Source organism: Hylaeus anthracinus, unplaced genomic scaffold (assembly GCF_026225885.1).
Source record: "Hylaeus anthracinus isolate JK02 unplaced genomic scaffold, UHH_iyHylAnth1.0_haploid 3, whole genome shotgun sequence".
Taxonomy (NCBI): domain Eukaryota; kingdom Metazoa; phylum Arthropoda; class Insecta; order Hymenoptera; family Colletidae; genus Hylaeus; species Hylaeus anthracinus.
The window spans coordinates 11,209,556-11,236,184 of record NW_026535284.1 but is presented as its reverse complement, the minus strand read 5'-3'; the positions used below and the strand labels follow the sequence as shown (position 1 = coordinate 11,236,184).

Here is a 26,629-nt window from a genome sequence, read left to right as displayed (position 1 = left end):
TTTTCCTCTCCTCGTTTCTCCGTTCCGCGTGAACCGCGTAAAAATAGCGCGAACCTCCGGGAAGAAATATGCAAAACGCGAAAGCCAGGCGCAAGCGGCACGTACGCCGTTGCATTTCTTGTTTCCTGTTACCCTTTTTAACCTCCCCCTCCAAATGAGATGCCCCCGGGGAAAATTATGATTTCGAGGCTATCGCGCCCGAGCCTCGTAACTGAAATTCGATTCGGGCGAACGGGCTTGCGTCCATCTTGGAATATTTTCAGGATATCCGTGTATCGCTAATTTATTTTCCTGCAGAAGGCTTGTCGAAACTTATGGGTTCTGCTGGATGCTTTCCTAATTTGCAGGAGAATTGTAAGACTTGTCTTATTTATGTTAAATGTTTCAACAGCCATAGTTATTATACTGACACTTTCTTCTTAATTTTACGTTTATCACGGTATCATGTATCGCTTCTCAGTTCTTCGTTGATCCATAGTTTTGATACTATTTACAGTATAGCTTACGTTCATTTCTATATTTATAGGGGCCCACTGGCTCCCCTACAGCTCGGGTATCTCAGGTTCGCTAAACCCGTACCTAACGAAGACCCAAACCCGTACTGTAGCCGCATACGCGCATGCTACAACCCTTGAGGGTCATTCCAATGATCGTCCAAGCCATACCATTTAAAATAACTTAAGAACCAGGGTAATTATCATGCTTAGAAACTACACATTCTACTATACGCCAAGAGGTGAATTCGTCTTTCGTAATTCGAGTGGACAAGCATCCAATTTCAGAAACAGCACCGCCGTTTAAACACTTGCACTCCGTCCCGGAGCGGGTATCTCGTCATCTCTATTATCAATGCTCGTCCCCACATTAGACCACCCCCGATGTTCGTCCAGGCGCGTACACAGCGCCGACAGAAATGTAACGTCGAAGCCGGCGCGCGGCATAAAGGCCGCGTCCGAAGAGCCATTCGGTCGGCGTGTTCCCTCGTGGGCTCTATTAGGAAAGTGTGATGGAGTTTTGCGAGCGCGATTACACCTAAATGAGAATTACCCCTGCTCTGTCTCTCTGCCCCCCCTCGATCAACATGGGAACCGTAGGGGTCGAGTTCAACCCTTTCGCTGCCACGCCGTTACGCGTCTCCGCTCGTGTGTGGAATAGGTGTTGGGCGTCGCGTCCTCGGATAATGGTCGACGAAGGGGAACAATGGACAGAAAATTGCTTTATGCTCCCGGTTCTTAATACGTCCGGGCCTGAGGGATCCCTTCCGTAGGAAATTGTGCCACGACGTTCAGCGCTGTGCTCTTGCTGTTCGACGTGAAACGTCAGTGTCTAGAGTAGAATCTTAAAAATGAAACAATCTTCTTACATTTTCTGTGCTATGTCTCCACTTCTCACCAATTCACTAAGACACGTAACCAATCACCACGCTCGATTTCCAAAATCCAACAGAACATCTCCTCGTCTAAACACCCACCTCGAATCCACCTCGTATTTTCTACTATCGAACAACCTGGAATTCATATCAAATTCCGTTCATATTCATTCTCGTCTCGCCAGGCGTTATCTCGACCGCTCACGTCGGAAAAGAGTATATTCGATTTATGGTAGGTCGATGCAAATGGCGGCCAGCGCAATTCTTTCTCCGTGTTCACCTAATCCCTTTACGACGCTCCACTCCGGCCGTGGATCGAAAAAGGGGGTGGAAGGTGGTCATCGACGCCTTCGTGTTCCAATCGCCTCCGTCGAATCTCAAAGGCTTTGGCCCGCATATTGGCCGACTCGTATCTCCCGTGGAAGCTCCAGGAGCTTTTGTTGTCTCAAGCGTGTACGCACACACGTCCGCTACGTAGGGGACGGCACGTACACGCCGTGTAGGGACGAGGGTGGGGGTTGTGGAGCTCTCTCGCGCGTTATTTAGCGACAATGTGTCGCGCATAGAAACTGCCTTAAAGCAGCCAATAAACGCCGTTACGCGGCCGTCCTAGGCCGCCACCCCCGGCGGCCTTCGGGGGCCAATTTCGTCAGATTTCAGGAAATTGTTGTTACGTCCAGAAACGGTGCCTGGTGTCGCGCGCTGAATCAACAAACGGGGCCGAGAGTCACGCGCCCCGATGGCTGACGCATGGCTGCGTCCAGGGATCGGCCGTTAAATTACACTCGTGAACGATGGACATTTTGGTCTTTGGAATTACCGATGAGATCCCTTCGTATAACATTTATCTAAAGGTGGAAAATCAGCTATTGCTACTTAACCCTTTCGGTTAAATCACTCATATCCACCGAAAGCATCTATCCACCGATTCTAACGTGATACAATCTCGAATGCTACGGTACACATCCGATACCGAGGCCACGGCTCCACGTGCCTCCAGTAAGTCAGAGACAAGAACCCCCGGACGCCACTAAATCCGCAGAATCAAAGCTATCCGCGTAAAACCGATCGCAGTATTTCCTCAACGAAGGCCATGCGTCACGACCGTTCGAATTATCAAAACAAGAAGCCATCGATCTCTCCAGCAGGAAGATGTATAACAAACGTGTACACCAGGTCGTGATTCCTCCACCTGGCCGCGATCTGGTGGGTTAGGTCTGGCCAGGGCCGAAAAGCACTGGCGCATCCCCATGGGCCCGGTTCCCCTATTAACTCCCTACGTGCCTAGACGGCTAAATGTTCCGCTTTGCGAGGAGATAATGAAAATTACAAATAGCCGCCCGCGTCGTACGTGTGCGCACGGTGGTCCCGAGATCGAGTCGGATCCGACGTCGAAAGTTTCGCCGTCGAGACGGCCGCGCTGCTCGGACTTATAGGAAATTGTCGGTCGTTATATTTTGTTGGGGGAAGCGCGGGGGTGGCAGGAAGCCAGCCCCCATCGCGTGGAATACATTCGAAGTGCCGATAAGTAGATTGGCTAAGGCCACTCCTGGGGGAAGGTTGATTCCACGTGATTGCTGGACCTGGTCGTTTCGCTGCTATCTCGAGACAAATGTCTGGCGTCGTGACGCCGCGGAGGATGGAGGTCACTGGGAAGAGTCCGGAGCTCGGCTCGCGGAGTTACCACTTTTGAACGGTGTATTAGCAACGTTTAATACTGACCAGCGTCCAGCCGAGGCTTGGGAACTTTGATAACCGCAGAATCGATTCGCTAACTTTGATTAAGCGATTTAATTGAGTGGTGTAATTGCTTGCTGGGCAGGAAGATTCGAGTCTTGCTCGTGGGGTATAAATGTTAAAGTTAGAATTAAATTTAATAGAATGATGTCACCTATATTTAATTTTTAATTTCATGAATAGAATGGTAGAAAGGGGTAAACTGTCAAACACCTGTCATTCTTTTAACAAATTTGAATTCATTGATACTCTCAGCATGCCTTTATTTCGAATAATAATACTTTCAGCCTTGGTATTTCGAACCTTCATGGGAATAAATATAAAATTATACAAACACACACACTGTCTAATAAACAAGACCAAAATACTACGGTGGAAGGTTTTGAAGATAAAAAGCACATTTTCCCAGGCCACCGAAGAGTTCAATATCTCCCCGAATTTAATACTCCCAGCAGCATCTGTCCACCTTCAGCAACTCCACTTACGCTAGACTCCTTCCTAGCCCCCGCACCTACCTTTCCTACCCCCGTAAAATATGGAGTGCGAGGGCAGCGGGAACTCGCTGAAATTTGATAGAACCGTCTGGTCCAGGACTAATAATTTCTTTCTTCGTGTGTAACGAAGCAACTTCCCCTCCTCCAGACTCTGGGTCTGCCACCTTCGTGCCCAAGCAGAACCAGATGGGGGTGGAGAGCAATGCATGGCTGTGGGAGTGGGGTGGCAACAGCAATAACACGCGCGCGCGTCGGTGAAATTAGTTTTCCAGATAATCATCTCACGGTATTGTGTGCTGCGTCTCGTAGTTTCCGGCACGGATGCGGGGGTGGACGGCGACTGTGGAGTTTGCTGCGAGGACGGGGCAGCTGGTTCGCGAACACGGCTTAAAATATAAACGCGGATTAATGCGGAGTTACGAGCGCGCGCTCGATAAGGAAGGCAATTTTCGCACACCGTCCAGGAGATCATTTACTCTTTCTTGTTTTCGTCCCTCTCCCTGCCCGACGCCAACGGTATGGTTTCTTTTCGTGGTTCTTCGTTGATTGGAGAATTTTCGGACTGGGATGCAATTCCTTCGGTTGATTAGTGTTTCTTTTAGGGTTGGCTGATGGATTTGATTGCGTAAAAGTAATGGTGATTTGTTCATTCAGAGGAATGGTACATTTTCTGAAAATGTTTTTGTGATAGATATATTAGAGTAGCCTGGTTTCTATTCCAAATTATGAAAATCTTTTTAAAATATACACTGGAAGGAACAGCATCTACTTTCTTACGAGATTAATTTTTGTAATAAATTTCAATGAAAAATTTGACACATAAAAGCAATTACTCCATGCAATAATTCTAAACAATGTAATTTTAATCAAACCCTAGACGACGTTTCGTTAGCACCGTGAAGGGACGTTCTCGCGCGAATCGAATAATCGTCAATTCATCCCCAGTCGAGGCTGCATTCTTCCACGGGAGCAAGGATAAAAGACAGGAAGCATGACGTCCTTCGTGCATCGACCCTCGGCTGTTCGCCCCTTCTGCGTTATTTCGTGGCGTTCCCGGTGATTAATGTTGCCGAACAAATTGTCTAGAAAAACATGTCGTAGCCGGGGCATTTCCCGCGCGTGCTGTGCACCCTTTATCTGGCCTGGCCCGAGCCACCCTTATTTCCCTCGAGCGTGGAGGAAGCGCACACCACTTGCCGCCCCCGTTTCTCCTCCTTTCTGACGCACCGCACCGTGTGCACACGGGCTCCGTGTATACATGCCTGCATACATACATTACGCAGATGATATCCGAGTAATCCGATTTACTTCGACTTCGCTATCAACGGTGGGAGCACCCACCCCCGTTTCGGGTAATTATACACCAGCCGTGCAACCCCCGGGTACGGCAGGCTCGACTGACGCTTAACGAGAGATTAGATGATCCGATTTCATCGCTGGCGACGATCGATTGACTTTGGATGGACGCTGCGAACGCGTTACCAACACTAGAAGAGGATAGCGAGGGTTCAGGAATGTTTAAATTGGAAGTGGGTTCAAGGATGAATGTTTTTATTAGTCATCCGGTAATTTTGGTAAATGGAACACTGATATTTCAATTCCTGTAATCACCTCCACTCCAATAAATTTAAATATAATATAAATATAATAGAGTTTCGGTCTGCAAGTGAGATCGAAAGAATTTTTACGCACAGGTGTATCGAATATCCCACAATTTTTCTCCGTGCGATGGAGTGGAAAACGAGGCGGGAGGGGAAACTCTGTCGGGTGGATTCCAAACGTCATCTCGTTAAAGTCACGCACGACAACGGTACATCGTTTGCAAAAACCCTCGACAAGCCACGGCGTGTCTGCTCGTTCGCCGCGCTCCTATCCACTAAATCTTCTCGATATCTCGCATCTCTCCGGTTCCCACCTGCGAATTACAAATTACCAGATGACTCGCAGGACTGCAACGGGCCCCTTTCCTCCCTGGGTACCCCTGGGTACCAGGCTTTTCGTTTGCGAGCGTCACCGAAACTGAAACGTCCGACGAGGAAAGCAATTTTCATTTCGCTGGATATTGGGTACTGGGGCGAGGGAGAAGCTTGTTGGGATAGTAATCTCGCTCAAACAATATCTCACCAAAATAAATTTTCAAACAATTCCTCGATGCCTCTATTTTCTCCATTCACTGTCCAAATAAAACTTTCCTCGTTCCTGATAGAGAGTCACGAAGCCTGGACGTCTCGAAGGCGAGAATCGAGCGAGAAAAGAAAGAGAAGTGCGGAGGAAAGCGGAGGGCAAAGAGAGAAGGACGGGGCGGAGGCTGGTAGCAATTTCGTGGTATTATTTACATCCCTGCACGCGGGACGCGGTGCGGTCGCGCTTTATACCTGATCAGCGACACGGCTGTATAGAAGGGGGGAGGGAGGAGAACGTACCTGTATACATTTCACCTTTTCGTAGGTAAACGCGCGGGCTGCACGAGCGCGCGAGGCACCAGCCCGTCGCATAAAGCCCGGATTTTATTACAAGAGGATTCAAATTCCGCGCACACACGGCGAGCCCCTACGGCGCGGTCGGAGAAACGAGAGAAAAGACCGTAGGAATATAAAAAATGCCGGCCCAGGACCCCGTGAATCCTCCCGCGGCGTAAACCCATAAACCACTCGCGTATTCTATATCTCGCGGATAAAAATTTCGATCCTCTGTCCCTCTTTCCTCTACCTGTTCTGATTTTCTCCTTCTCCTTCCTAAAAGGAAACCGAAGTATTAATCTTTTGAATTAGAATCTTTTTATACTAATCTAGTACTATCTTAAACTGGCAGCCAACGTGTTAAGAATTTCTATATTTAATTAGTAATATCATAACACGGACATCATTGCAGTTCCATTTTCCCGTACAAACCCAACGAGTACCACAACTCCATATTCCTCCATCTGCAGCAACATTCCTCCCCTTACCCGCGCATTGGCGACACGTAAATCCTGCAGGATGAAAATCGTGTCGAGAATTCCCGTCACACGTTTCCTCGGGGTTTCCCCGTTTGTCGCGAGAACAGTAGAATCTAAGAGTGGAAGGATCGTCCGGATGAGAAACGCGCGGAGATGTGTAACGCTTCCACGTGGCGGGCGGAGATGTAGGGAAAAGATTTCACGGCGCGGAGATGGTAAACGGGACGCTTTAGGGCCATCAGGAGGACGGAGCGGTCAATCTAAACGACCCCTTATCTGCCGGCGAGCCTCTTTCTCTCCAGGACTCTGTTTATTCCTTCCGTGAAATCTGAATAAAAAGCGGTTACGCGGAGTGAAACACAGAGATCTCGGAGATCGGGCTTCCCTTTTACTCGAGGCCACCAGCGGGGGGATGGATGGTCGCGCGTTTTTTGGGAGACTAAACAACCACATTTGCGTCGTAGAACGGCGTGGTTAGTGGGCTAGGTGCTTTACTGTCGCCACGTGGTCCTAAACACGCGGAAACGAGTGAAGAGAGTCATGCTATGGTCGGACATGCAGGAAAAGGTCATAGCGTTTGGGTTCGTTTATTATTAATACAGTGCAGGGATGAGGAAGGCTCAAAGGATGAAATGGCCATGTAAAAGTTGGAGTTTTAGATGGGGTGTTGATCTCGTTTGGACAGGAAAATTATTCCTTTTACCTTCGAGGCTGTTCCTCGAGCCAAGATCACGAAGATCAATCCATAGCTGATGTCTCCAATCGCCACCCTCTCCAAAGGGTTCTCCACACCACCTCCTTTGAAAACCGAAGCCAGACCATCGCGTTCCACGAGTCCTCCTCCTTCCAGACGTCGAAAGGGCGCGTTAGCGTTCCCTGGAATTTCCGGGGATCGTTACTTTCCCGTTTGCGTCTGGTCCCGCGATTACCAGGGCCAGAAGAAGGTGAGGGGATGGTGGGGAGTCGGCAGTTTATAACGGCGTCAGCAGTTGCTACATATAGTGGCCCCGGTTCCCGAAGTTTAAGAGACTGTTACAAGCTGACGCCTCCGTTGGTGCCTACGGAGATGGGGTGAAAATCAGGCTGTAAGGGGGCAGAAACGTGGAAAGGGGAGGAAAGTAGACGAACAGGGGGTGTTAGGTGCGGAGCAAACCGGGGTATCAACCCTCGACCCGACGACGAGATGAGTCTGACCCCGACGACGAGGTAGCCGGTGACAATCGGCTGGAGTACCCACTACCCCATAACGGGGGAGGGTTTGCGACAGCTGCGGACCCAATAACTTGCCTTCGCGAGCCAGCGTGGCGAGGAAGGGCTCGAAATGGCGACAACGTGGCTCCATTACGACAGCCCTGCGCAGACGTCTAGGTCCACTCTAGTCGAATTAGTTGACTAAACGTAATCGACGCCACGGCGTTATGGCTTCCTTATTGGCGTGGCATTCGAACGCCCTGCATTGACGTCTTCGTCCTTTGCGTCTCGTTCCACCTGGACACCTACTTTCGATGGGACTGAGACGATTGGCGTGGTCATGTGTTGTATTAGATAGACTGGAAAGTAACGTCGTTTCTTTTAGATTAAATTCAAACAAATTTTTAATAAATTTCTATTTTTTATCAATTATGTATCAACAACCTTTTGTCATCTAGTGTGCAAATTTGTAATTCCAGTTAGATAGTGAGTGGATTAGTGTTAGGAATTGAATTTTTATAAATACCTTTGGGGGAGGAATTCCTCTGATATTATAGAATTAATGAGTAAGCCATCAACCTCCCTTGAATGCGATTAATAAATTTATTAATGCATTCCTGAAATATCTTTCATTTTCAAGCAATGGATTAGTTAAATTTGTACAATTGCTCTTCTGGCGAGCCAATAAAATCAGCTCAATTCGCGAAGAACACAGGCATTCCTCATGATTCTAGCCAGCGGTGCTCCAGAATGCTCTTAATATAATTCAGATCGACTTAGCCTGACAGCTGGATACTTCAGCGCGAAAAAGAATCCGTCCATCAGACTCTTCATTTGCCAGAATAACTGCCGCGTCAGCCGAGCTGTCCAAACCGTTGACAGATTTCCCCTCGTTGAGCCTATTAATATTCCAAAACTGCACTTGCTTTGAATTTTAGTTGCGGGGTGTTTAGCGCTGTGCTCGCGATACGAACATCGTACGCGAGTATTCGCGCATGGAAGAGATTCGTATTCATTCGCGCCAATCAATTATGCCGCTGATCCATTCATAAATACCCGGCAACGCATAAATCTCTGGTCGGGGCACGTCGAGGCCACGCTTGGCGCATTCGAATTTTTGTCGATCGCGGCTCTCGATCCGCTATATAAAACGCTCTCGAAAATCAATGGTGTGTATATGTTCGTGAAGATAGGGTAGACTTTGGGGGCTTTGGAGAAGAAATTAGTAGAGAAGATTTTTTAGTTTAGAGAATTCGATGGAAGCAAATTTAAAGAAGTGTTTGAGGGCTTGTTAAGTAATTTAATAGAGGTTGATATTTTCTTAAATCTATACACACTTCCAGTGGCGTTGAATTGAAGCACCGAGGCGCGTAATATTTCCCAGTGGCCTAATAGAAAACCCGTCGGAAAAATCCGCGGCGAAGGTCGGGAAAGAGCGTAGAGTCTGCACAGAACGTCGAACGTTTTCCCAGGGATCCCTTTATTGACGCGATCGTCGAACCGCCCATCAACATCAGCGTGAAACGACGCGCCGGGGCTATCGCGCATTGGGAACACGATTTAGTGACGACCCCGGCAAAACAATTATATAAATTCCAGAGAGGGGCGAGGAGGTGCCGAGGGGGAGAGGTGCAGTGTGCACTGCCACGGAGGTAGGAATTTTCCGAAAAACCGTTGCGTCGAGGCCATAGATTAAACGCAGCCGAGCTGCACACGTCGAGCAGGGGCCACGTCGATGCGACGCAGCCGTGCGGCTGCGGCTGGAGCTATCAGTGACACGTCGCGTGTTAAATCGCTTTGTTGACACACATAACCTGTCTACGCGTATCCGATACGCGCGATCGCCGCGCAGCTCGCGTATCGTTGCGCTTATATGGCCCGAGCCCAACAGGGACGATTCTCCACGAAAAACCATTCCTCCCTCGAGCTGCACATTTTTTTCCCTACTTTCTCCACTCTTGTCCTCTTGCCTGGAATTTTTTTTCGACACTCCACGGAGTTGGGAGATCAGCGTTTTTTTTTTTTTGATAGATCGAGAGTAATTAATTTGTCGTTGGAGAACTTTTGAGGGTGGGTGGAATGTTAATCGTGGGGGTTGAATGTTTTTAACTATTTGTAAAGCGATAAGATGTATGTACTAATAGCTTTGTTCCCTTCCTACAGCTGCACAAATTTATCTAACTAATTTATCTGAAGTTTCATGAAATTTAATTTGAAAAGGAGTTCAGCATATCCTGGAGTTAAAGGAATTCTCCCAAATTTCCTCCTTCGCACTCTCAACCTAAAAAATTGATTCCACAAACAACAAAGTAACCTCTCCACGGCAGAATCATCCCCGTTTCGAACCTGCGGTCGAACGTAGAAAAGCGAAGAGCAAACATACCCCTCGCGCAGGTTTTTCAATATTCGCTGGGCGAGCATCGCAGCTAAACAGATCGTAAAGTATCGATAAAATCGGCGACTCGGTGGAGCACGGATACAAATTTTCGACGCGGTCGGACCAACCCCTAAATTCAGCTCGCGCGGGGGCGGCTCGGTGGCAGCGATTTTGCCCGGCACCGCCAGCCGGAAACCCGATTACACGCTGGAAGGATGCTCACGGTCTACAATGCTCATTGAATTTGTCGAACTGGAATTATGTATCGCGGGGAGCTTCGAGAACAGAGGGCGCGGAGTGGAAAGGGAGAAAGTACAGAGGATTCGGGGTCCCGTCGCGAACCGATCGAATACATTACAATGAAATCGGCGATCCCGATCGAAAAGAGCGAGAGAAGAGCAAGCAACGAACAAGGCCGAAGGAGGTACGAGGAGGAGGAGGGAGCCGTTGAAAGAGCAAAATGAAGAGGGTTGCAGGAGTAGAGGTGCGCGCGAATCGAGCGACCATTATATTCGGATAAAATGATTTTATCGATCGTAAATGCGGCGATGGGGCATCGTCGGCTTATGAGCGGCTGGATTTATAACTCTGACCAGGTTGTCCTTGGATAGGTTTACGTGGGAGAAGGGGAGCAGTTTCACTTCTGCAACAAAGTGGGCCTGAAAGGTGGACGATTTAAATGGCAGATATAAAAAGGAAGACGCTTTATGACTCCATCGAGAAGAGGTCAGGAGAGATTTTCTTTCTTGTGGTGCTCTTGTCAGTGGTGATTAGGGACGCTTGGATTTCTGGAGATATTGTCTTCCTGGATAGAGGATAGAGGCTCTTAGGATAGGGTGGGAGAACCTTCTGGCATTGGAAGGTTACTTGACAAACTTCTTTAATAGACGTAAAACGTACGAATATTTATGAGACTGATCGTAGATGCACTAGCATTGATTTTCTTGTGAATCATGGTTGTTATCCTCCTCAAGCTAGCATCTTAAGCAGATTGAAGGGTTCCTCCGACATCCACAACGACACGTTTCCACGTATCGTTCCGATCCCCGATTCGATTCATCCTCTAATGGGCAATGATCACGGGGATGCCTCTTCGATCCTCGCTAATGCGAAAGCTCGCCGTTCGCGTCGCATTAGTCCGCGGTTCTCTCTACACTGGCGAAATTGATTACCAATACCGACGCGGCCGCGTTACCCTGACTCCCGCGTTCCCGTGTCCGTGCAGTAATGATGTTTTGATGCGGGGACCCCGGTGCACCGCGCGTATCGACTGCAGTTAACTAATGGAAGCTCTCCGATAATTGCGTGCGCCGACGGAGAGTAAATGTTGCCAGCGCGACAGTAATCATCGTTACTGGTGTTTCTCCTGCGCTGGGAAACGAGTCCACCAACCTAGGGCCTCCATTTTGAGAGGGAACTGTTCATTCGAATCTATGAGGTGGATCTTGGAATTTTTTTGAATTTCTTTTTGAACGTTGAATCTTTCACCGCTGAAAATTTATGTCATTAGTTTCATGCTGTAACAAGTAGAAATCTTCAAAGTATTAGTTTTCAACCGTTTTCTGAAAAATTCTTATTTCAGAATAACATCAATCTACATCTATCAACACCTCCCTATATCACCCAACCTTTTTATACCTCCACATACCTCTTTATGCCTCTTCATACTTATCTGGAACCATCCACTTTATCTCGAAGTGTCCATAGCAAACAGGTTGACGCCACCTCAAGCTGACAGAACCATTCGAGCGGTAAGTTCCAACCGATTCTGCGATTCCTTCCGCTAAGTTCCTCAATATCCACTCGACTCGAGGTGTTTCCGAAACCGTATAAATCGAATCCACGCGTTGGCGTGTGTATAAGCAAATTCTGGCATTATTCATGTATGCGTTCGGGAGCGCACTAAATTTCGTCACGGCGCCCCGGAAGGTCATGCGGGAGACACCCTCTCGTAACTCCAGCTTTTATGCCTTTTTTTTCGCGACAGAAGCGTGTCATATGTTCTTGCCTCCCCCTCGCCCCCATAAAAAGTAACGACGAGCCACGAAACCCAACCGGTATCAGCGATTTGTCAATCGAGCCTCAACGTTTCCGATCCCGGCCTCTCGAGCGACACAATAAATGGGCTAATGTTTGGGAATTTTGACAACTGACCGCAATTTCGACAATTTTGTTTTATGCTCCATCAGAATCTAGGCTGGAGGAAAAGAGTACATGTGTTTTATTAGAAGAGCAATGATCAAGATAATTTCTTTTTCATTTATTTAGATGTATAAATTAAAATGTACAAAATTAATTGAGTGAAATGTACCCATTTTAATCACTTACCTTTATACATAAACGAAAGGTTGAAAACTCGCACCCACTAATTTGGAACTTTCTCCCCTAGAAATTAAATTTGTCTTGCAAACACGTTGCAGCGTAGAGGGGTTCCTTAACCGCGTTTGTTAAATCGTCTTCGCGAGGAGCGTTTAGAGAGAGACAGCGGAGATGTCTAGTTCTATGAAAAATTCAAATTCGGATCCGCGACGATGACGAGGCGACGAGGGGGCCTAGCCTTTCAACCCCTCGCGTGACGGGGCGAGTTCACGCCGCGAAACCGAGATGATGTCCCCCTCTTCGGCTCTCATAATCAAAACTGCATTAAAATCCTGAAAGAGGGACGAGGGCGTCGGTGAAAAGTGTTTTGTCACCCAGGGGCGGCTCCTGCGCAACAATATGCTCCCTTACTCCGCAGGAGGGAGGTTGGACTGCATTTGGAATCGGCGGTGCATCGTAAACCGATCATTTTAGTGTGCCATTGCGATAGCGTGGCGACAATAAAGCAGTAAAAAGCACATCTCTTTTTTCGATTTAGATAAATTCGGATCCAAGGCTCGACGTTCACCTGACGCCATTTTCTCACCTTTTCGAATCATAGTAATCAGCGTAAAAACTAATTTCCCGTCGGTCGATCAACCACGGTAAAATGGTTGATGCGTCTGGGACTGCGCACGCCGTTGGAAATTTATGAATAGAACGCCACTCGTACATCTCCAGGAGACGGAGACAGCACGAGGAACTATAGCTAGCCGCGAAGTGCGGCTGTTTAATTGCGGATCGTTCGGTAGCTTCGCCTTTAGTGCGATCGTAAAATCGATTTCCCGTTCCACGCTGCAGGATGGCTTCTTTTCTTGAGATATATCGCAGTCGTGAGAAAGAGTAAACATTAATTAATGGGAAACCTGGGGAATATAGTCTACTGCTTTGAAATACCAGCATCGATTCAACGTCTTTCTTATATTCCATGGATAGCATAGATAGCATGCGCCCCAATCTCTTGTAGAAAAAATGGTACATTCTATTTGAATTTTCAATTTGGAAATTCCTATCTCGTATCTAGAGAGTTCCTATCGATACCATACAACAGACACCACTATACCAAAAATTTCGAATTTCACGCCACTCTCGTGAACGCCAAGCGTAACAAACAACCGCGTAGAACAGAGCCACTATGTTTCGCCAGCCAGGAACGAGTCCAACGAGTACATAAACGACAGGAGGATCGGCAACACCGGCTCCCTTCAAAGTCAAGGCCTCGGCTATCGTTGGATGAAAGAGTATCCCTGCTTGTATAAACCGAGGGCCCCTTTCCAGCCCCCAAATACTCCTAAACGCCTCTGGTTCCCCTTTGGCGGCGTAGGCAGCGTGTCACAGCCAGCTGACTACCGTCCCCCATCCCCGTCGCCCTCTCTCCTGGCAACCACCCCCGTGGCTGAAATATCGCCCGAACAATGGCGCGCAGCCCCTGGCCAAAGGAGAAGAGGGACGCTCGCGGTACAGGAGGGAGAAAGAGGAACAGAAGCGGTGGCAACTGCCCAATCTTTTCTCTCTTTTCTCAGTGGTCGGACGAAAATCGGCAAAAATATTTTCGCCCAACCCTCGACTACCCTGCTCCCGGGAAACTTAAGCCAAGCGCGGAGAAAACGGACAGGATAAAATTCTACAGTCGAGGTAGCGGCTGGCAAACGACTCGATCGACCACTCGCGGAGGAGGTTTCGCGTGTTAATTCGTCGAACGGTGTCGTGGAAAAGGGATTTGGAGATGTTAAAAATATCACCTAAACGATTACATATTATCATAATATATTATATGTAAGTAATATATAAACACAATTTTCGGAGATTTATGGGATGATCTGATACAATATAGACAGTTACTTTGTTAGCATCCACAAATCCTCTCGAATTGCGGGATCCTTGCTCAATCTGGCAACTGGCGTCTTCCATTCCCCATCCCCCCGATAGGCATCCTCGCATTACCATCGATATCGATACTCCGTTCAAGCATCCAGGGCAGCGTTAATCGAACGCGAAGTCCCTCGTCGGGGATCCTCGACTCTCGGCTAGGTTGGTCCAGCAGATGGCGAGTGACAGTCCGCGCGAACCGAGACTTTAATAATTATTATTCATAAGGGTCTTTGGAGAACTCCAATTCCAGGAAAGACAGAGAAAAAAGAAACAAGAGACATCATATTCTGTAATTAACTATCATTTTGAAAATACCCTCAAACTAAATTCAATTCAGAAAGTAATTCATATAATCTTCATAATCACAAGCATCCTTGATCTCCGTACTTGAGCATTTGAAGGACCTCCATCTTCCACGAAATAGAAATCCTCGAGTTCCAGGCGGGTCCAGTCGATAGCGACTGTCAGTTAGCACCACCCACGACTGGAATAATTATTATTCATAAGACTCGAGCGAGGAGTCGGCCAGGCGTGATACTAAGCAAGAAAGATGCGTCGCGAAACAAGAGGGGCCGTGCAGCTGCCGCTTCCTCCTCGACTGCGCCCCCCTCCGTCCTCGTCCCACGGAACCACGGTTTTCCAGGACGAGAAGGGGGTGTGCTCTCGAGTCAGTCGAGCAGAAACCCAATCACTTCCGGCGTCTGCGCCCATTAGGGCGCCGCGACGCTGACGTCGGCTGACGTACACCGTTTCGCCCGTCTTCCTTTCTCACTATCGCTCGCCCTCTGTTCTCCTTCATCCCCATTCCCCGATGGCCTCCACGCGCAGGCCCTCCCTTGGACCTCTGGCAACCTCGAAATAGACCGCAGATCTATTGTTTGGAAAGCGCTCGTACGGAAGCTCCTTCAGCGTGGCTAATGACGTATCGAGGATACCTTGTTTCTTGCTCGCTGCCTTTCTCTTTCTCTCTAGGGTTTCTTACAGCAACACCCTCCCCGTTTCTTCGTTGTTAGCGAGATAATAGGTCGCGTCGTACTCGGGTTTCCGTGGCCGTTACAAAGGGTGAGAAGTTTGCGCCCTTTCGTGAAAAATTTGCACGGTGTTTCGGTAGAACGGAGATGTTCAGATGGAGTTTAGGATGTTAGGAGGATCAGGTTTAGGCGGCAGGTACGGGTAGTTATCCATTTTCCCTTTGGGAAGATTATAGAAGGTATAAATCGAATAATTTTTCTTCGTCTGGTGGTCCTTGGTTACTCCAAGCGACGTGAATATAATATTTCAGTAGAGTAAGCCTAGCATTGGTCAGACATGTGGCGTTTATTCAACATAGAGAAGTGTACCTCGATTCTAGACTTCCTGGGACTGTTAATCATCACTTTCCGATGCACTTAGATATTTATCACTATGTGTACAGTATACTTAATGCATTCTTAGAGTCTCCATCCTCGATTACAATTAAAACATTTCGAATTAAGGAAATATTCAATAATCCTTGGAACATTCGTTTGGCACGGACGTGATCGATTCGTCGGCGTTCGATTCGAGTTCCGCGCACCTGTAGTCCTCTTTCGCTCGTGCATTTCGCCCGGCCACTTCGTCAAATTAACATACACGATTCGGCTGGAAATTACGTCCGACAATTACCGACCTTACGGCGATGAAATATCGACGCTGCCTCCCCGGTCGGCCAAATTGAGATGAACGATACATCGACGTACGTACGCGCGTTCTGACCGAGCTTTCGACCTTATCGCGGCGATCGCCTAATGCCCGCTACCCGTGATCCAGTGATCTACATAATGAGTCATGAATACGTCGGGGCTACCTGGCCGGGAATCGTTATCTCTGATTACTCGAATGGATTCCTTGGTAGAAACGCTGCGAGCATCACGAGTGATCGTCGTGGCAGATTGTCTCGCGATATTTACTCCTTCCTGGGGCCATTTTTCTTTTCGAAATGGGAGTTGCGATGGTTGTGCAAGCTGAATTAAGAAATAATGAAGTAGAGGCATATTTTTTGGTACGAGTACCTTTATCTTTTTGAGTACTGTACTATGTACTGTGCTGTTTGGAATAAAGGAAATTGTAAGGTGATTAAGAGAATACAAAATATAACAGGAGTGGAAGTACCTACCCTTAATTGAACGGAAAACCTTCACCGATGAAATGTGCCAATAGTCTAATAGCCAGTGTTCTTTTCTAACGCGAACGTTTGGTCTGTTTCAGGTTCATCAACGCGAGGCGTAGAATCGTCCAGCCAATGATCGACCAGAGCAATCGAGCCGGTAAGACGAGCCCCATTCTGTCAACAGATCCTTACACACACACATACCATACCGAAGACGCGTATAATTTCATGTCACCTGTGCCGGGCATGCATCACGGATACGTTTATCCGGCTTATCACGAGGATTACACACACGGTCCTTATCGCTTGACGTAGATCGATGCGTCGAAACGAAGGAATTTAGCGGCCCCGATATATGCAAGTGCTCGTCGATTTGGCTAATATCTCATTAGGCTAAGTTTCTGTCATTAGAAATATTTTGTTTTGGGTATACGTTCGAACGAACGTAAACTCTGATAGATTTTATGGAATACCCTTCATTCATTATGATTTGTATCCTTTAACTTTTGTAACCTTTATATGATTATATCGATGTTTTGTTTTTATTTTTTTATTAATAGTTTTTAGAATTTTAGAAATAGAGTATTATTAGAATATTAACTCATTTCATCCTTTAATTTTGTTTTATTATATAGATATCTTTTGTTTTTAGAATATTACGTTTCTTTGTCTTTTTAATTTAGATGTTTAGCTTAGTTAGATTGTATCCTATAGTTGTAGAGAGTATATTGTTGATGAAATTTGTTTTGTTAGCGTTAATTAGAGCTATTGGGAAATGTATACACGTTCAATCTAGATGTAAGTTAGATTCTCGTGGATGTACCTCGAGAAATCGGATCCTGGAAACTGGCGATCACGTCGCCCGTTAATTCGCATAATTCGATGAAGAATTGACCGCGACGTGTTGCCCGTGCAATTTATGTAACGGTTGCTCGGAAGCCCTCGGTGTCTCCAAGTGCCGTATCGATCAATTTATCAATAAACGGTCTGAACCTTATTAAGGTCGTTGCTGGTTTTGTCCCTATGGCGGAAGCCAATTGTCCCGTGATTCGTTTATAATGCCCGCTGCAATCTTAGACTCCATACTTATCAATTCTCTGTCTGGTTAACGCTATGTTGTCGACTTCTTGTGTTCTGTAATTTCGGAACCGATTGAGTGGCGAAAAATGGGGTAGAAAAGAAGTAGAGACTACTTCTGTTCGTTCTGTTGTATAACTACGTTTAATTGAAATTTGCACGAAGGTTCAATTAAATTTTATAAAATTTAGCATACAGTGTAATAATTTCAGTACCTTCTTTTTAAATGTCAAATAAGTAAATTGATCGTGAAACAAAGAGTCGAAGCGTAAATAAACGTGTAATACATACTCCCTTGGAAATAAGCGCTCCATCACACCCAATAAAATTCACCTACGCACCACAACTAATCACTGACCAAATCCTTCAATTTTAGGTGGTTGGTAATCCCACAACATGCCAACCTTCTAAAACTTAACCTACATTGCACGGAGAGACACACCCCTCAAATGTTTATCCAAATAAAATGAGGGTGTCACGATATACTCGGGCCTCCAGCCGACCAATTTAACGCGACGCCTGGCACCGTCTTTGACGACGTCGAGCCCGCCTGAAAAAAAAGCTAACCTAGAAGGGAGGAAAAACAGCGACCCCCGTTTCCCAGGGCCGTGTAATCTGTAAAGACGTCGCGTTTACGAGGAGGGAATCACTTCGTTTGCAGTAAAAGGCGACAACAACGGTTACCTATCCCGAATCGGGGGGGTTGGAAGTAGCCAAGGCTCTCTCTGGGGTTCAAGGATTCGCTTGTGATTCGGATGATGGCGGGAAGGGCTGTTTCGTGAAGGCTCCGGGTGAGCGGAGGTGGATAACGTTCCGGATAACGTTCGGATAACGGCGGGATAATTGGTAGCGGTGATCAGACCGAGTTTTACGAGCAGCCGACATGCCCCTCATCCCTTTCCTCGTCCCGAGCGGTGTCTTTTTCGGCCTTTCTTTGTTCTCTGCGGAAGGATGAGCCCCCGTCGCGGTAGGGTGGGTCCGGTTAAACGGGACTCGTATTTTTACGATTGCCTCCCTCATACGCGCCGAGTTACGGGCTGTTTGGTACGAAACTGGGCTTTAGGGACGATTCACTTGACGTTGCCGTGCGGGAACGTGTCCATGAAGAGCCCTCTGGTTGGGATGAATCAATCTTTTTTTGCTTCTGGAAATTATGGTTCACTCCGGAGGGAATCTGATCGTTCGTAAGATCCTTCGTTTTCGAGAAAATCGATTATGAATTGGAGTGAAACTTGTCTGACCATTGCTCACTTATTCTACTTGCGTTGGTGTATAATAAATACCGATGGTGAGATGGTTGTGTTGTAGATACTTAAATAATCATTGAAACTTCCTTAAAGAAAATATTCTCATTAACGTGCACAAAATTTGCTAGAAGTAGACACAGTCAGCCACGAACAGACACGTTTAGCATTCCCTAAATACTTTCAAGATTTTTTTTCTCGGAAATGAAGGCTCATATTAAAAAATGGTATTCTACATATTTGGTTCATTCTAGCATGAGGATGCATTCCATATTTAATGGCAAGTCGGTTTTGCCAAACCTGACAACTTACGAGAGTACCAAATCAATCGAAAGTAGAAATGGTCAGTAATGGACAGCCACATTAGGCAAGCAAAACCATATTAAACGACTTGTACGCAAAGAGCAGCCCTCCAAAAATTGCAAATATCCTAAGCAGCATGGGACTGATCGATCCCTTCCTGAAAATAAACCGTCTCACCTCGAGAGGGAGGCCAGACGAGAATAACATCGGTTTCGGTGGTCCACGGGGGACCCGTGAGCATTCGAAAGACACATTTATCTCGCTTCCGTTGGAACAAAATCTGCCCTGGGGCCTAATGCTTCGGCTATTAAGGTTTAATGGACTGCTGATCGTCGACGGAGGCGGGAAGGGCGGCCAACGGGACGCGGTCTCGGAGGAATTGGAAAAATGGCTGGGAACGAGGGCTGCTCGGGAAACTCCGTGAGCGGTCGCAGAATTTTTCTTTCACGATTCCTACCATCGCTACGGAAACGCCGCTGACCGAGAGGTCCGCGAGATTCTCACGTAGCACCATCGATTTCAATCGAGAGCCAAAGCCCGGCATGAAGGCCCGAGGAACAGCGCGAAGGGCTGGTCGAAGCTGGAACGGCTGAAGGGGGTTGGATGGAGGTTCTCTGGTGGCTGTGATCAGGATTGACTCAGGATGACAATCTGACGTACACGGGTTTCCACTTTACTCTCGGTACGAACGACGACATTTTGGTTCGTTAGCTCTCACTCTCTCTCCCTCGGGATCTCTTTTTCTGGAATTATCGAATGAACGCACGCGTGCTCGTTTCCAAGGGCGATTTGTTATCGACGACCATCGACGTAATCTGCGGTCTCGGAGTTTCTAGAAAGTAGAGTCGGACGTAGAAATGGAATCGTAAGGATAGAGGTATTTGAGCCGTTCATTGCATAAATCTTTATTATTCGGGAAAGTTATTATAAATACAAAAAGTTACAAAGTGCATTAACACTTTGTTATTGTAAAAGACACCGCAAGCCAAGATTCTATAATCCTACCTCTGTATGCCCTCATCAGCGTCTTTATGATCTCGAACGCGTTTCTCTCATAAGTTCAACGTTTACTCGACTAAGCGAGCGTTAAAACTTCCCCGAGAAAAATACATCCTCAAAAATCCAGCTCTCTAAATCCAATTTCCTCCATGTCCCGAGCGAGCAATCACGAGTCGCTCGAGGTCTGGTCGCGGGGCCCCCGGCTGCATTCAAATTAACCGCGCACGAGCTGCGTCATTTCTCATATTCTTTTATCCGGAAATATTACGTTCGCGAAAGAGAGACCGAGAGAGGGAATTCGAATTATATTAAGCGTCGCTGGCCGCTAATTCAGAACACGTTTCGAGGCGACGCGGACTCTGCAACTTCGTCCTCTCCACGTCGTGCTTCCTCGTGTCGAGCTAATGACGCGCGTCTGCTCGATCATCAATCACACTTTCATTACGCGAATCGCAGCTGCTCCGCATTGACTCCGCGTGGCCCGCGGCCCATTGTTATTATTCCCCAGGTTCCACGTCGACCGCGTGCCCCGAAGACGAGGATGCTCTTGCGGCCGATAACGACGGGACCACTCTGCAATCAGTGATTTCACGCTGGCCTGATGCCTGATAACGAATCGTGCGACGTTACAGAGTTTTGGATTAAAAGTGAAGTCGAGCGTGATCGAGGGAGAATGAGATTTTTGGTAAACCAAGAGCAACACGTGGAGATCTAACTCTTACTTAGGGATCATGTTTCGGACTGTGATGGAGGTTGTTTTTTTTTATCTTATGCTAGGTTCGTTCAGATTGATGCAAACTTACTTATGAAAGTTAAATTTATTTCTTCTAAGATTATGATTTCTCACTCTGATTTAGCCTGGAATCAATAGATTTTGAAGAAGGTATGTTTTACAAAACAACAATTAAGAAATTAGTTTCCCCTCGAGTTCCTGGGTTGTAAAACGTTTTACTCGTCGCACGGAATTGGTGTAAAATTAGCTGGCACGTACGCAGCGCGCAGTAAAGTCATCGCGCACGGTTTTAGGTACCGCTCCTAATACCCGCCGTAAAACCACGATCCCTTTTAAATCCTTCTCCATTCAATCCCACGTATAGTACACAAGCCACTCGAACTATAAAATATAAAGCCTCGACGCATCATTTTACGACGTACAAGCTGCCCTCGTGTCTTCCCCGACACCAGATTCTATTAGGTTTATATCGCGTGGGAGAACTCCGTTTCCCCTTGCACGATCAAACTTCTTCATCCATTACGTGACTGTTTACAGCAAGAAATATTTTTTGATGTATCAATTATTTGAGTTGAAAACAATTTATAAAATGTTGAGAATCAAAAGACGAAAATGATACAAGTGTCAAAGGATTCAGACTTTGTGCCAATGTGGCTCTTTTAAAAAAGTGTAGACGTTTAACCCTGTATTCCAAGTTCTCTGAGGATATTTTCCCACCTCTCCCTAACGAATATTTATCGAAAAATTCTGCTTGTTTCCATGAAATATTTTCAGCCTCTGTTTTTTTTCTGACAACCCCGCGTAATTGAATTTAATTTACACCGGCCGTGAGCGTTCGATTTGAAAGTGTAATGTAATATTTTAAGGGTGTGTTTTTGAGCACCGCGTGCGGTATCCTCTAATGGGAATTGGCGGAAGCGTTCCAAAAATACGCGGGAAGGATCATAAAGCAACGAGTCGACGCGCACAAATTCGGTGCATTGTAGTGCGTACAAATTGGATGGATTCCGAGAAGCGCCCGCGAAATTGACATGATGCGCATCGCGGTACTGAATGGACTGATACGAAACAGAAGTTCTCAGAGCATCCCTTCGGAGGCTCTGCCCGGAAATCATATAACTTTGCCACTTACTATGTAAATGTTTCCCTGCCGTTACATCTCACGTCGTGGAAACCATGAACTCGTTACTTCGTTAATTCCAAAATAGATGTTGCTGATGGAAAATGTAGTGGTAATAGCTTTCTGATGGCTTCGTTTTGAATTATTAAATATTTATTAAAATTCTACTTTCATTGAACTCTGAGTTCGGTCTGAATCTGAGGGATGAAGGTGACAAGGTTCTCGAAAAACTTTTCGAAATAGAATTTACTACCTTAGCATTTTTTTCAAGTACTACACCGTTTACTATTTTTCTCGATAACTGAAAAGTCCCCATGTGTCGCTTCTGAAATAATCAACTCGCGCATGAATCAGTCGAGTTTTCTTTCCCCTCGCGTGTTTACAGTGAGACTCGAAGGAAAATTTTCAAGAATATTTTACTCTTACGTAAAATTCGACGATTCCCCAATGGGGAGGGGAAGGTTTTCGAGGGACGGTGGTTCTTTATCAAAAGTTTTTCGCGTGCTCTCCAACCTTCGGCGCTGGGCGACGCCAAGGACTGTATATAGTTACTATCCAGCGCCGGTAACACCGGTGGAATCGTCGTCCCTTCACGTGTTCGCGAAACGACGCAGTAAAAACGTAACAGCAGCCCCGAAGTACCGTAAAGCTGTGACCGTACGGTGCATTTCGTAACGATGCCGCGATAAAAGGCGTCAGCCAACCTCTACGGCCGAACGTACGAACAGTCCTGGCCTTTCTCCGCTGCAATATTCACGGGGAACAAGTTGTTTTCGATAGCGCCGGTTCGGTTGAATATTCTCGAGAGCAGCCCGCGCCAACTGGATCTCGACGATGAAGCGAATGGCGGCCATTAATTATTTTATCTTCGACTGGGAAGCTAAAAGGGCAACGTCAGTTTTCTTTTATACCTTCTCGTCCTATAGTGGGCAACTTCGTAGTGGACTCTGTCACACCTCGCGAGTATAGAAATTGCAGGAGTAAGAAAAGTAAACAAATTGGAAATGCATGGAAATTGGGTTTAATTTTTAATCGAATCTCCAGCATTTATTCTTTAATAATATAATATGTACCTACGTGTATTATCTCTCGCATCTGAAATAGCCTGCACTTTCATTCCACAAAATCCACAGAGCCCCAAAGGTTGTCCAGGCCTCAGTCACCACGCTAATTGCGCCTAATGATCGATAACGATGCACCAACCGACCCGATCATCGGTTCCCAGTACCGCAATGAACGTAGTACCGCGAATCCCCGCCGCAGTCCCAACAAACATCCCAGTTCTGTTCGGCTATCGTTTTACGAGGCGCGTTCGATTTACGCGTACCGAGAAACGCCCGGCGTGGAAAAGGCCAGAGGAAGGATGGGTAGCCGGCGACGCCGTCCGTCGAAGATATCTTAATTGCCAGTTTTGCTTATTATTCCCGGCATTTGGTCGGTAGCCAGGGGTCAAACACGAGCTATGGGGAGTTCAGCGTCGTAGATCACGAGGAAAGGTCGGGTTCGTGTCGACTACGTCCTTTCTTCTCGCGCTCTGATGCTCCTCGTTGTCTTCCCTTCTCTCCCCCGCTCTCTCTGCCAACTACCATCCGATGTCTTTCGACGTTCACTTTCACAGAAGCTTGATTGTCGTTTACGATCGTCTGCTGGTTTTCCCATGCTGTCAAAGGCCGACTACGTCTGGTCAAAGGGCCTATCCTACGATCGATTCGAGGGCATCCGGCGATTAGTGTTTAATTAAGCGGGCGGTTTTTAATTCGATTCCGTGCACGGACCCGTGATTGTGTTACTGGGCGACTCCAATTGGGTGGGCGAGGAACTGGGTGCATGGAGTTGGGACAGAAGAATGGGTGGCTTTGGTTTCTTTGGTTCTGGAATTGTAGAGAATTCCTTGATTTTATTTTTGATGATTTTGAAAAACTGAAAATTCCGTATGTATCGTTAAATATTTATTCAAATTCTACTTTCATTGAACTCAAACAAGTACTGTACCATTTACTATTTGTCCCATTTTCCTTAAATTCAATTCCTCCTCTTCCATCTTCCTTTCTTCCATCATCCCACCTCCCCAAGAACGTTAATCTCAACAATCCCAGATCCCATCCAAGATCAAAGATCGCTCGCCAGTCATCGAATATTCCAATTGGCTCTGCCCGGATCGCGGACCATTCGTCACGCACTCGCTGAGAGGTCTCGGTTGATAACGCGAATCCCGATCCCCCCGCCCTCTGTTCGCTATCGTTCCCCATTATACAGAAGTGGAACGCTATCTGACCATAGAAAGGTCCCTACGAAGCCCAGGGTCCGGTTCAGTCCAGCGTTACAGCTCGTCCACTCCATCTCACTTGGCCTCTCATCCCCCTGGACCGTTGCAACCCCCTCTGGTCGCCGAGCACATCCGATTCCCCTTTTCTCCCGTCGTTCTTCCGTCCTTCTCTGGTCGTCCCTGGCCATCAATCAAGGTTGTCAATTTGTAATGGCGATTCTCTGTGTCCATCTCGGGAGAGGTCCAGACACCCCATCCCTCCGGAGTCTGTCCCTTCTTCCGTCTCCGCCCCGTGGTGCGGTTCGATCTCTCGCTCTATATCTGGCTAACTCGCTGGTGCGACTGGTGTGGCAAAGAGGGAGTGGGAAGCCACGGTGAAGATCGCCCGGTAGCTGGACACCAGTCCGCTGTAAACGTTCCTGCTGGCACTGATGGGATATCGGTGGACGGAGAAAAAGAGAAAGCCCCTCGTCCGTCGAGTTTAACGTCCCTCCCCCACCCTCGTCTCGCGGTCCATCGGTGCGCTAAATAAAATGGATGTCCCGGGGATCCAGAATCGGGAGAAATTGCGAGCACACCCCTACTCATCCCTCCTTGATCCTGGGAAACGTCATCGAGATCGTCGACGCGCTCGGACTTGGCGTTAGCTGTAGATCTGAATCGACGAGGGGGAGGATTTTGTTGCGTTTTAGGTGGACATTTTAGGATGGTACGTATAGGGTGGTTGGGTACTTTAGGGTGTAACGATGGATTGCTCCCTTGATATGACCACGTGAAAAATTAACACTGTTTGCGAATTTAGAGCTCTCAGAGATACACTCTTCGACTGGATGGACGGATGATTGAGTGTTGAGCAAACATGGAGTGATAATTGAAGGTTTATGTGTTTGGAAATAGCATGAACGGATTGTGGAGGGTTCCTTGATTAAAACGAATATAAACACGACAATGTTTCTGGGGGATCATGTTTCAAATATTGCTCAAATTTGATATTTTTAAAAGTAGTCTAGATGGAGTCATGTTTCGATACTACTTATCAACGCCTTTCTACTTACGTTTCCAAAGAAATCTAAAAAATTGTGACCACCATTTAGGCACTTGCCATCCTGTGTTCTATTGTTTACCACCACGTGCAACACATTGTTTCACAAATAGCAGCGATATTTCACGGACTCCCACACAGACCGGCCAAAAACCGAGGGGACAGCAACGAAACAGGACGATTTCTGCCCCTCGTCGTGCCGCGCTTCTCAGCCATGGAAGATTTTTTCTTCGGCGTTTCGTGTCACGTAGACGTGATATAGAGTTACTTAGAGAACCGATCCCCCGCGCATTACGGCCCCAACGTTTGAAAGGTGCTGGATACAGGTCCTTATACGACATAGATCATACGTTAATTGAAATGGGGTGCATGCGCGGCAGTCGTCGAATACAAACGACCGACTTATAGAAATGTTATTATTTGCCGGGAGGGCGAGCAGAGACCAGGGAGCGCACGATGAGCTTATACCAAGGAAATTGCATTTCGTCGTATTAGCGAATTTCAGTGGTGAAACGTGAAATTGATCAAACGAGGTCCACGGAATTATTTCTGAGAGCCTCGGCTACTTTTTTAACGAACTGTTACTTGAGGAAGGATTTAATTTCGGTCCTACCAATGTGTTCTATTGATCATCATAATTTTTGCTATTTTATAAAGTTAATTTGAACGATTGCAGTGGTGCAAATTGAACTCCAAGTCAGGCTTGATTAGCATCTCACTACTTGCGTGCCATTCGCGTTAAGGTTCTTATGAATGCTAAATAACCTCGACGCTGAACTTGGGGAAGTTGTAAAAGTAGATTGGAATTTAGTGGCAACAATAGAATTAGTTTGCGTACGAATGTAAGAGTGATAAAACACTTTTATTTAAAAAAAAAAGTGCAGGTTTTTCTGCACGCGACCTTTTCTGCTCGAGTTCCCAGCACATCAACTAATTCCCCCTCTGTAACGATTCCCCTCGTCCCGAAATCCGTTCCATGTAAACGAGCCAAGAGGTCCATTTCGCTACTCGTAGGTACACATAAACCGACTGGCTGGGGTGGTTCGTCGAGCACGGAAATGAAGTCTTGGACGGTCACGATCGGTATGAAAAGATAAGGTCCGAGTTCTCGAGGGCGCTGGACACTGCCCTCCCTCGACCTCTCCCTCTCGCTCATACTCGTTCCACCCCACCCTCGTTCCATTCTCGTCTCTTCCAACTAGATTTTTCATGCCGTGGATCGCGTCCGGTGTATCAAGTCGTACCCAGAAGGCTGCTGCGTGGCTACCACGTATCACAGAGGGTGGACCTATCTTATCGGCGTAGCCATAATGGCCTGTTCTATCTCATCTCGAGTCTCGTTGACCGTTTGCCCCTAGACCACTTTCGCCATCAAGGCTCC

At 47.1% G+C, this 26,629-nt stretch overlaps 1 protein-coding gene across 5 annotated transcripts in view; it reads left to right on the top strand.

Moving 5' to 3' along the window:
* Positions 1 to 26,629, top strand: part of LOC128893446 (homeobox protein homothorax) — a 442,757-nt gene that overhangs the window by 402,508 nt on the left and 13,620 nt on the right. For all 5 annotated transcript variants that reach the window (XM_054154380.1, XM_054154379.1, XM_054154378.1 and 2 more), the window contains one exon: positions 16,563 to 16,621. In XM_054154380.1, coding sequence (XP_054010355.1) covers positions 16,563 to 16,621 — 59 coding nt within the window. The remainder of the gene's footprint in view (positions 1 to 16,562; positions 16,622 to 26,629) is intronic.